The sequence below is a fragment of the Hibiscus syriacus genome, unplaced genomic scaffold (genome assembly GCF_006381635.1).
Source record: "Hibiscus syriacus cultivar Baekdansim isolate YM2019G1 unplaced genomic scaffold, ASM638163v2 tig00112276_pilon, whole genome shotgun sequence".
Classification (NCBI taxonomy): Eukaryota; Viridiplantae; Streptophyta; class Magnoliopsida; order Malvales; family Malvaceae; genus Hibiscus; species Hibiscus syriacus.
The window spans coordinates 385,808-397,015 of record NW_024063291.1 but is presented as its reverse complement, the minus strand read 5'-3'; the positions used below and the strand labels follow the sequence as shown (position 1 = coordinate 397,015).

Sequence of the window (11,208 nt, the reverse complement as noted above, 5' to 3'; positions counted from 1 at the left end):
AAAGCAATTGAGAGCAACCCGTTTACTTGAAAAGAGCATCGACTATGGATGAGGTGCTCAGGGAGGCAGATGCGGTAGGATTTTGTTTGCTTAGAGTACTTAATGTGGTTTCGAAGTGCAAGTTTTTTTTTTATTAATCTGGAGTAAGTACAAGGTAGTATATGTCCAGAGATAACTCTCATCTATTTGATATTGAACACTCGCACTCCTGGTGCTTGAACTCGGAACCTCAAGGAATATCAACCGTTCCTTTACATTTAACTTTGAAAATATCTCTTGCTTAAGGTAATATGAATTGGACTATAATTTTGCAGGAAGCAATCCTAGTGAACTGTAGCAGGGGACCAGTGGTAGATGAAGTGGCTCTTGTTGAGCATCTGATGCAAAATCCTATGTTCCGAGTCGGTCTTGATGTCTTTGAGGTGAGTTTACAAACTTTTGAATCGCAAATCAATCAACCACACGAAAACCACCCTCAGGTTAGTACATAATTGTTCACTAATGGTGTGGTATTAGGCTGAACCTTTCATGAAACCTGGGCTTGCTGAGATGAAGAATGCTGCTGTCGTACCACACATTGCTTCTGCTTCCAATGTAATGTTTGCTAGGATTCACGTATCGGGTTCGTGTAACCTATCAGATTGTAATGTTCTTTCCTCGTGCTTATGCAGTGGACTCGTGAGGGGATGGCAACGTTAGCTTCTCAAAACGTCTTGGTAATAACTTGCTTCTCACGTTATTCAAGCTAAATCTGTTATTGTGGTTTCCATCTGCGATAGCTGCTGTTCTAAGCATTCCCACGCTTCCTCTATCCTCATTACAGGCAAGATCAAAGGATATACAATTTGGGGTGATCCAAACCGAATCGAACCATTCTTGAACGAGACGCTCCACCTCCTGCTGCATGTCCGAGCATCGTCAAGGCGAAAAGCATTAGGTAACATTCATTTTTCAAACATTATCACCCTCCAAAAATTTGCAGGTGCCAGGACATATGACTCTATAACTTCATCTTCATTGATCAATCATGTTTTCTGCCTCAGGTTTACCCGTTTCAAAGCTATGAGCACCGATGGTCGACCCGTCACCGTCCAAGCAGTGTCTGCTACGAATATATGACGGACGGGGTTATACCGAGTTTAGTTCATGTTAGAATGACAGTGACAATTACCATGTATGTGTACACTTTTTATATACGTACAATTTGCTGTTATGTATGTATGAAAGAACAGCTCTATAATTTATAATTAATATAATTTTATCTATTTCACAAGTTTTATTCTATTACATACGCCTACATATCTAATCTAATCATATTAAAATTGTAAATATTTTTTAATATAAATTTTATAGTGCACCTAAAGAGTTATTAATATTTAAAAATTAATTATTCAAAATTTTTCACGAATTCTTATCTCTAATAACAGTTATAATAATGATATTATTATGGTTTATTAAAAGTTAATTTGTAAGCTTATGTATATTGTAGATAATATACAAGACGAACAGAAACATCGAGAACCTCTTTTGAATTGTATATCCAAAACGACAGCGTTTGTACTGGCACCCTTCTACCAGTTTCAATCAGAGTTAAATTATTATTATTTGGCATTTTCCTGCTGTCTCTGAATTTTGTCATCTCTCTCTTTTAATCCGATATCACAGCAAGTGGTTGAATCTTTTGGATGAAATAATGGCGGCGACTTCGAAGAAGATAATGTTGAGGAGCTCCGACGGCGAGACTTTCGAGGTAGAGGAAGCCGTGGCGGTCGAGTCGCAGACGATAAAGCACATGATCGAGGACGACTGCGCCGACAACGAGATCCCTCTGCCGAACGTCACCAGCAAGATATTATCTAAGGTCATTGAATACTGCAAGAAGCAAGTCGATACCGCTGCCGACAAGGAAAAGAACCCCGAGGATGAAATCAAGGCTTGGGATGCTGATTTTGTCAAAGTTGACCAAAATACCCTCTTTGACCTCATCTTGGTTAGTCCCCCCCCCCTTTGACTCTCTTTTGTTCTTGTTGATGCCCTAATTATGTAGTTGACATTCACAATGCTGTTAATTTAGGGCTGTTGGGTTTAATTGAAATCGTAAGCATATCCGTTTATTGCTCTTTCGGCAGAAATCATGATTTACCTACGTCTCAATTACGGGAAACTAATATACTTATTGAGTGAAACAAGTTGTTTGAAAGATTCAAAGTTTGCTTGGAGTTATGAAATGTAAATTCTAAAAAACCGTCACTATCATGTGGAATTAAGTTTCAAAGCGAGACGGGCTCGGGATTTTATATCAATGTGAACTTAGGAAATTATATTAGGAATTTAAGGGTGCGAAATTAGATAAAAAAATACAAAGAAAATAACTAAATTATGTGGGAATTTCATATTTCCAGGGGTGCAACCGCACTCACAGCACCCCCTCGGTTAATCCCTGCACGCCAGTAGCTATTTGCATTCAAATTTTTGTTCTTTGTACCAAAAGGTCCACGTTCCTGTAACAATGGCTTATTGATCTTGATAATGTTCATTCAACTTTTAAATCTGTAGGTGATTGCTTATGTTGTTGTGGTTTACTTTTGATTAGTGCACTAAACCTTTGAATATTTTGATGTTGGGATTTGCAGGCTGCGAACTATCTGAATATCAAAAGCTTATTGGACTTGACCTGCCAAACTGTGGCTGACATGATTAAGGGGAAGACACCCGAGGAGATTCGCAAGACGTTCAACATCAAGAACGATTTCACTCCGGAGGAGGAGGAGGAGGTTAGGAGGGAGAATCAGTGGGCATTCGAATGATAGGGAAGCTGTTAAATTAAATGTTGATATGACCATAGTTTCTGATTTTTTCGGGTTTCATCTGTAGGTTTTCAAGTTGGGGGAACAATGAGAGCTGGCTTTATCTGGGTTGGTGTGTTCTATGCATCAACATCTTCTACTTGTTAGAAGATTTTATTTGAACATTTCCACCATCTATTATCGTAATATAATTAGAATTTCATAATTTGCCTCTTGGTTCTTGTGTCGTGTAATATGCAATGCCATACAATTTCTCTATAATTGCACACATGCACACATACATCATAACAATCATAATCATCACATTGTAGAATTGTAATTAAAGGGTATTCTTCTTCTCTTATTTGTTTGGTTTTATGTCCAGCGCATCTCTTGATACTTTTTGTTGAGCAGCTTTCTCTTTCTTCCCGCTTGTCTCTATCCTCATTGTATGCATCTTTCAACGAGCTTTTAGCTTTCTCGAATCTCTCCTCCCTTGCAGCAACTTATTCTTGTATTTGTCCTTGTATTTCCCTTTGGCTTTCACTGCTTCTTCCTCTTGCAGCCCCCTACAATTCTCACATGCTGCAACTTTCTTTCCCTCTCCTTTGCCATCTCTTTTATCTTCCTTCACTTTTGTGCATAATTCGAGTGCCCCCTTTTCCCTCATGCTGTTATCCATACCCTGCAAGATTTCATCAAACATAAATAAGAACTGTAAAAAAGTGTTTGGGGTAGGGGGAGGGGGGGAACTAAGGCACTTACGCTTTGATTGTAAGTTGTTGATTTCAAGTTGTTTAAGTGAGTTGAGAGTAAAGCATAAACATCTAGGAGAAGGAGCTTGAGCATGAAAACAAGGAAATCATGCAGTATCAATGCAGCGAGCATGGCAACGAAGTGTTTTTTGTTGCTCTGGACTGCACAGTAAAGCATAAACATCAAAAAGGTTCGATCGAGTCAAAAACAAGTTTTCTTATCTGCATCCATCGGATATCGCTCTCTTAGCTTCAACAATGAGCCAACAAGGAGAATAATATAACACAGCGTTTTTCGTTAAATATATATAGGTGAATAAAGGTAAGGGAATTTCGAACAGAACTTGTAAAGGTAAGCGAATAAAAAGAAAAAAACCTACCCCTAGCTTGAAAGTTACGGTATCCCTTAAACAATTAATTTTAAATTTTACTCCACAAAACCGACATTTAAGATTGGTTTAGCATCATCACATATATTCGACGCACTGCTAACGTGAACAATTGGAGTTTTTAACTCGGATGCTATTTTACTTTGCTTATGTTATCTCTCGGATTGTATTGGTAGTATTGTATTGATTGATACTGTTTATGGTTAATGAATTATTCTCTTTGAGTATTAAAGGCTTAACTATACAAAAGGTGTCCAACTTTTGCCCCTTTTTTCAGTTTAATGCCTAACTATTATTTCGTTCTAGGTTGATGTCTAATGTTTCATTCCGTTACTCAAAATTGGTCAAGCAATGACAGATCGTTAAGTGACACGTGTCATAACCAGATAATTTTACAATTTTTATTTAAAATTATATACATATTTTTTTAAAAAAAATAGAAAACACAAATTTTGAAATAAATCTAAAACTTTGAAAACCTTCATTTCAACCCCTAAACCCACGTCAGTCATCGCCTTTTACCGTTGACGAAGCTCCACCCAATCTCCCCTCCCCTCAACGACTAAAACCCCTCATGAAATCGTGACCGAATCATGTGGGATCGCGATTTGCATCCTAGGGTTCGCGGGGTATAAAACGTTGATTCATCATCGATCGGCTGTCGATTGGTCATGATTTTATGGAGGTTTTGGTCACCGAGGGGAGGGGAGGTCGGGTGGAGTTCTGTTGACGGCAAAAGGCGACGGTCGACATGGGTTTAGGGGTTAAAATGAAGGTTTTCAAAGTTTTGGGTTTATTTCAAAATTTCTATTTTCTTTTTAATTTTTATATAATTTTAATTTTTAAATTTTAAATTTTAAATAAATTTTTTAAAATTTTCATGTTGTGACACGTGTCACTTAATGAGGAAAGTAACTCTGTTGATGGCCCGGCACCTAAATGATTAATAGAATAAAACATTATACACCAAACTAGAACGAAATAAACATTAGACACTAAACTGATAAAAGACATATGTTAGCATCTTTTGTATATTTAAGTCAATATTAAATAAAACTTTACTTTTAAAAAGATGACTATTTTTTAGTTTGAAAGCATTTTAATAAGAACAAATATGTCAAAAGAACTTTTTGAAACAAAATTATATTTAAAACATAATTATATAGTTGATAAATTATTTTTGAGTTTTAGAATTTTATATTTCATCAAGTTAGTTCTACTTTTTATTGGAATATATATATATATATATATATATATATATATATATATATATATGATTACACTATATAAATCTAATAAGTTTTGCATTAACTTATAGCCATTAGATTAAATAAATAAATGGTTTAGATTTAATTAAAATTAATAACTCATTATTAAATATTTTTTAATTTACGGTAAAACAATACTTTTTTATTTTTAGGGTTAGAGTTTAGGGTTTAAGATTTAGGATATAGGATTTTTGAGGTTTGAGATTTGGGTTTGAGGTAAAAAAGATCATTCTACTTGAGTTAAAAGATATTTGTTTATGAGTATAAATTTTAATTAAACTTAAACCATTTATTTATTTAAGTCTAATGGCTATAATTAGTATAATCACGATATATATATATATATAATGACAAGTATAATCACTATAATTGCTTATTTTATAAAAGCATATTTGGCTCAAAATTATAACATCTATGACATTTTTTAATCTTAGTTCCTAACTTGACAAATATTCTTAACTTGATACTGAACTTTTTTATTCAAATTAGTCTAAAATTATGTAATTCTTTTCGATTTTATCTTTATACGTGAATTTTAATCCTTCAGAAAGTGCAATGCTTTAAATAGTATCATGACTTAAATTTTTTAAAATATTATTTATTTTTTTAATGTGATGACATGCTAGAATTTCAAAGTGTTAAGTCATTAGAATAAATAAAAATCCAGGTTTGGGGACTAAGTTGGGAAAATTTTCCAAGTTCCAGGACTAATATGGACTAGTAATTATGGATTAAATTAAAATAAGATGTAAAGTTTAGGGACCAAACATATGGTTTATCCTTTTTATCAAAGAGAAGCTAGGATCAAATAATATGGGCTTATATTGGAATGGTTCTTCATTAATTATGTTACAAGTCCATTAGGTATCAATTTCTTCGTTCTTTTCATCCAAATGGCAGAACGTATAGAGATTGCAATTCTTCCCTCTTATGAGACTAATGGCTCAATTAACAATGTCTCCATTATTTGTTGCCATATTTGAATATCAAGTTTTAAAAAGCTTCCAATAATCATTTGAATGTTTCAATAAATTGTTGGATCCGAGACGAAACGTTACGTTCTTTAAATAAAGTTAGTGATTTAAATTTTAATCGTATGAATCTAAAAAAAGTAAATTGAAATGATCAATTTTATGATAAATAAAAATTATATTAAAATTAATCCATTAATAAATTGAATATTAATAACTATATTAAAAAAATATAATTGTAAAATCATAAAATCTATAAATATTAGTGTCTCAAGATTTGACCATCTCAATTAAAAAAAATGTAAAAAATACAACATAATTTAATTGGGTTAACTAAATGATTGATCACTTATGTTTATGTTTTGTCCACTTTTCCTCGTTGATTTCAAAGAACATAATATACGGCCACTTTTTTATTTAATTAAGATATAATCACCATGAGTTAATTGGCATAAATTTTGACATAACACACATTTAGTCCAAGTTATTTACGTATTCTCTCAATTTACTCATACTTTTAATAAATTAAAATAAATTTAATCCTCCAATCGAATCGTATCACATGTCATCGGTATCCCTAATCACCATTGAGTTTACGATTTAGGTTTATTTTAATTTAATATGTTTTATGTTAAAATAAATTAAAACAAACCTAACCCCTCCAACTGAACGATGACACGTGGCACCGATGACACGTGAAGTCATTCGATTGGAGGAATAAATTTATTTTGATTTATTAAAAGCATGACTGGATTTGAGAGAACGTCTAAATAACGTGGACCAAATGTGTGATTATATCAAAATATCACGTCATTTAATCTGTTAACGGTAGTTAACCAGTGGTGATCAATATTATTTTTTTGAAATCGGTGAGGAAAAGTGGAAAAAATACAAACAAAAATGATCAATCCTGTAGTTAACCAGGGACGAACGAAGAAATTTATGCTAGTGATGCTAACTTAAGAAGTTATATTAAAAATTTAGTAGTATGAAATTATAAAATTTTAGTAGTGCAACATTAGATAATTAATAAAAATACCCAAAAGAATAAAATACGAAATAATTTGAAATTTCTAAGGAGTGAGACGCACCTCTATCCATCCCTGTAATTAACTCATTTAATTGAAGCAGACGAAACAGCCCAGAGCTTTGGATATACACACAACAAAACAAAACATCAGTAGTCACATTCTAAACATATTAATTGCTAAACCCCAGAATTTTCACATGCCTTTTGGACATTCCAGATAGATACATATTTATAAATTCCACTTCATCTACAAAAGTTAGATTAAGTGGTATAATTATGCTTTTAGTCCTCTACTGTATCAAAATTTCCTTTGATTTGAAATAATTTAGTCTCAAGACTGAGGGTCCTCTCATATAATATGTACCACGGGTGTTGTTATGTTGTATGGCATCAATGAACTAACAGATAGCCGAGAGCGGGGCAAAATCCGCCAATAAGTTAGGCGGGTAAAAAATTTGGCCCTTTAGACTATTTCTAATATTAATTTAAGACTTACGAAATTTGCTTCAGACGAGTTTCAATAATATATTTTTTTATTAAACTTATCAATCTGGTATGATAAATTTTAATAAAAAATATTTTTTAAAATTTATCACGTCAAACATGATGAGTTTAAATAAAAAAATATTACTTGGGCGAGTTTAGAGTAAATCCCAAATTAATTTTAGGACCATCTAATGGGTCAATTCTTTCACCGGTTGACCTATTTGGCCAATTTTACCGAACACCGGAGCCTATATATAGGTCAACTGAGCTTGTTGTCATTCATCTTATTTGGCCGGGAAGGGTGATTGAGCATATTAGGGTGAATTACAATAAATATGATTAAATTTAGACCCAACTGGACTGGAACTTATTTTCAAAAATGTTTTTACGATGGATTTAAAGTGATGTTGCGGTTGTATTTTCAATTGTTTTATATATATACGGTTGTCAATATAGCAAATGATATTATAGTTATTTGCGGGTTTCGTAATTATAATTTTTTTTAAATGAGTTGATTTAAAAAAACAAAAATGAATTTTTTTGTAGAAAAAATTGAAATAGCAACACAATAGCAGTGTGCTATTGCAAGGATTGACCTCTATTCACTAAATTTCGAACACAACCCAAAGCCATTTGTGTGATTCTGGTTCGCACTGTTATTTTCTGCTATAGCGTTTTGACCGTGCATAATCGCGATATAACGACAGATAAACCGCTATACGACTATTATATAAATCCCTTATTTATTCAATTATACTTTTTACTCGTAAAGTTTCAATTTGAATTTTTTTTAAGAAAAAATAAAACTTGTTACCGATTAATCTAAAAAAATTGGTAAAAGAAAATGGTTTTGGCCCCCCATGCTTGTTTTTCTCTCAATAACATACGGTTCCGGATAGATAAGATCATGTAATCTCCAAATGTCAATCTTCGTCCCCACCACTACATTCCTTCGCCACTGTGATGTATGTAAAACAAACAACATATGAAACTATGGTACATGTAATTTCGTGTGCCTCTGATTCTCTGTCAATTTCCCGACATCTTTATTTTATTTTATGCCCTTTTTACGACTCAAATTAAATATTAAAGTCTTCACGAACTTTTCTTTTATGAAGTCTTCATGAATTTGAATTTTCAGTATTGTCTAGAAAATGAGATATTGTTTTCATTTAACAACAGAAAAAATATGAGCAATGGAGGACTCGAATCAAATGTTGAAATATCAAAGTCAGAATATGCCTTTTATATACAGTAATTTTTTTATTCTCTCTTTTGTATTTCAAATGTTAAAAGTTTTTTAATGAGTTTTTAATGAGACATTTTTAGACCGATGATTAATATCGTTATAATTTTTCGTCAAAATTCATTTGTTATCATATGTTTGTCGAACTTGTATTATTTTCTTTATAATCGTAGATGAACGTAAAATTTTATGTTATTAAATAAACTTTTAAAAATTTAAAAGACATAAGTTTATAAAGTTTTAGAGAATACGAATTAATAAAAATATATAGGAATTTAAAATTATTTTTAAGAGAAGACGGTCTCAGTCGTCGCCCTCACTTCATCTATGTTCGTAAGTTGATATTTTTGTATGAATCTCGTAATATTTGATAAAAATATTTAATAAATAAATAAATAAAATCAAATAAAAATATGTAAATTTAATATGTCTAGTATTGGAGTTATTATATAAAAAAAACCAAAATTTATTTTTCTAGAGAAATACCTCTCAAACCAAATTTATTAGAAAAATATCATTAAACTGTCAACGTAAGATGAGCTGATAATTTAATATGTAAATCTCACGTTTCACAAGAAATCACTAAAAAATATTTTTTTTAAAAATTGATAGATCTCGTATCCTATAAAACACATTTTATAAGACGTAAGATATTTCTATGTGGGTAGTTTGAGTATTTTTTTTTAACTAATATTGTTCTTAAAAAATATTTTTAGTTTTTTTATATAATAACGCCTCTGGCATTTATCAGCAATGCTTTTAAAATTAGTATATTTGTAAATAATAAACTTATTTTAACCAAAATTTGAAATTTACTGAACATAAAAAGTTGGCAATGACGCCTGTGATGCGAGTGGCAAGAATCAGGAAGCTTGTCGTCGACGAAAGTCTTGGCATTATCTACTCATAACAAACAATTCGGTTTCCATTTATTTTCCCGAGAATCAGACAGAAAAGTAGAGGGGGAAAAACAGCATTTACCGCCGAAGGAGTTGCGGCAAACGGGGGGTGAGATTAGGACATTTACGTGAACTGAAAAAAAAATTAAAAATTTAATGTGAAGTACATCCCCATGAAAGCAACAACAGAAAAATGAGAATTGGAGATAAAAAATCTTGGGAAAGAAGAAAAATAATTCTGGAAAAATGTGGAATCGGAAAAGGAAAAGTAGGAGGAGGTTGCTTTCGTGTAAAATGGACCCCACGTCCTTAGCGTGCTTAAGGGTTTTCAAAATTTCAGGGTTTTCAAAGGGATAATCATAACCCCCCCCCACACACACACAAAAAGGTAATTATAAAAAATAAGAAAAAGAGAGAAAATTACTTTAAGTTATATACATGTGACCGTTGATTGAGAACGGTGGCGGGTGGTCCATCTCTTCCTCCCCGTCCCTTCAACGGCTTTCGGCAGAAGAATCTGGAATCAACTAGCCGTTTTAGAATTCGCTGCCTACGTGGCATGGCGTGGACAAATAGCGATATACCATATCACTTTCCCCCAAATTAATTACATTTTATATTGGTTCATATATATATATATATATATATATATTTATAAATACAAGATAATACATGTCTAAATTTTTTTAATTAATTGATAATGAACGCTAATATTTTTATCGATACTCAAATTTGAGATATCTAAATAATAATAAATTTGGTTTATATTGTTTTAAATATTTTAATTTCATCTCTCTCGTTTTAAATTAATTTTTAAAATTTTAAATTATCAATCGATTATGATCTTTATTAATCCTGAAACATTGTAATGATTTCAGGAGATATTATTAGAATGTAAAAAAATTATAAAGATCAATTTAAATGTGAGTACAATTTGAAGATGAAATTAAAATATTTAAAAATATATGGGTTAATTTAAAATAAAGATTATAATTTGAGGATCGGTGTAGTTAACTCTTTGAGATAAAGGTTAATTGTTGAGGGTTCTAGAATTTTCTCAATTTTTATATATTTAAAAATAGATAAATTTTTAGTGGCTATTTTTATCAAATTGAAGACCGATACTAAATTTAAGTAAAGAAAAATGTTATCAATGTAAAGAAAAAGAACGAATTAGGTGGAAAATCCTAGTGCGTGGGACCGTGACGTGGACAGGTTAGCAAACAATAATAAAAAGAAATAAAAGATAAGCACGGTTGTGTGGGACCGATCCCGAATGTTCCGCAGCATCGTACGTGATACTTCTTGCCAGCTGTTGCCACGAGATCCTTTGATAAACTCACAATTTCCCATGATTTGTTCCAAAATTAAACTATGA

General features: G+C 31.9%; 3 protein-coding genes across 5 annotated transcripts; 2 read left to right on the top strand and 1 right to left on the bottom strand.

Annotated features, from left to right (window-relative positions):
- The first annotated feature begins 253 nt into the window (after positions 1-253).
- Positions 254-1,144, top strand: LOC120176995 (glycerate dehydrogenase HPR, peroxisomal-like). 2 transcript variants are annotated; one of them, XM_039183263.1, is made up of 5 exons: positions 254-422; positions 517-594; positions 672-716; positions 823-937; positions 1,044-1,081. In XM_039183263.1, exons 1-5 carry the CDS (start codon positions 291-293, stop codon positions 1,064-1,066), a joined length of 393 nt encoding a protein of 130 aa, XP_039039194.1. In that variant the 5' UTR covers positions 254-290; the 3' UTR covers positions 1,067-1,081. The 2 variants fall into 2 exon arrangements, with proteins under 2 accessions (XP_039039194.1, XP_039039193.1); XM_039183262.1 differs by having other exon boundaries at positions 823-1,144.
- Positions 1,145-1,623: 479 nt separating this feature from the next.
- Positions 1,624-3,012, top strand: LOC120176997 (SKP1-like protein 1A). Of its 2 annotated transcripts, XM_039183267.1 has the most exons (3): positions 1,624-1,990; positions 2,634-2,774; positions 2,875-3,012. In XM_039183267.1, exons 1-3 carry the CDS (start codon positions 1,694-1,696, stop codon positions 2,896-2,898), a joined length of 462 nt encoding a protein of 153 aa, XP_039039198.1. In that variant the 5' UTR covers positions 1,624-1,693; the 3' UTR covers positions 2,899-3,012. The 2 variants fall into 2 exon arrangements, with proteins under 2 accessions (XP_039039198.1, XP_039039197.1); XM_039183266.1 differs by lacking the exon at positions 2,875-3,012 and having other exon boundaries at positions 2,634-2,809.
- Positions 3,005-3,800, bottom strand: LOC120176998. The gene is made up of 2 exons (XM_039183268.1): positions 3,552-3,800; positions 3,005-3,471 (listed from the first exon to the last, which is right to left on the bottom strand). Exons 1-2 carry the CDS (start codon positions 3,723-3,725, stop codon positions 3,247-3,249), a joined length of 399 nt encoding a protein of 132 aa, XP_039039199.1. The 5' UTR covers positions 3,726-3,800; the 3' UTR covers positions 3,005-3,246.
- Between the last annotated feature and the right edge of the window lie 7,408 nt (positions 3,801-11,208).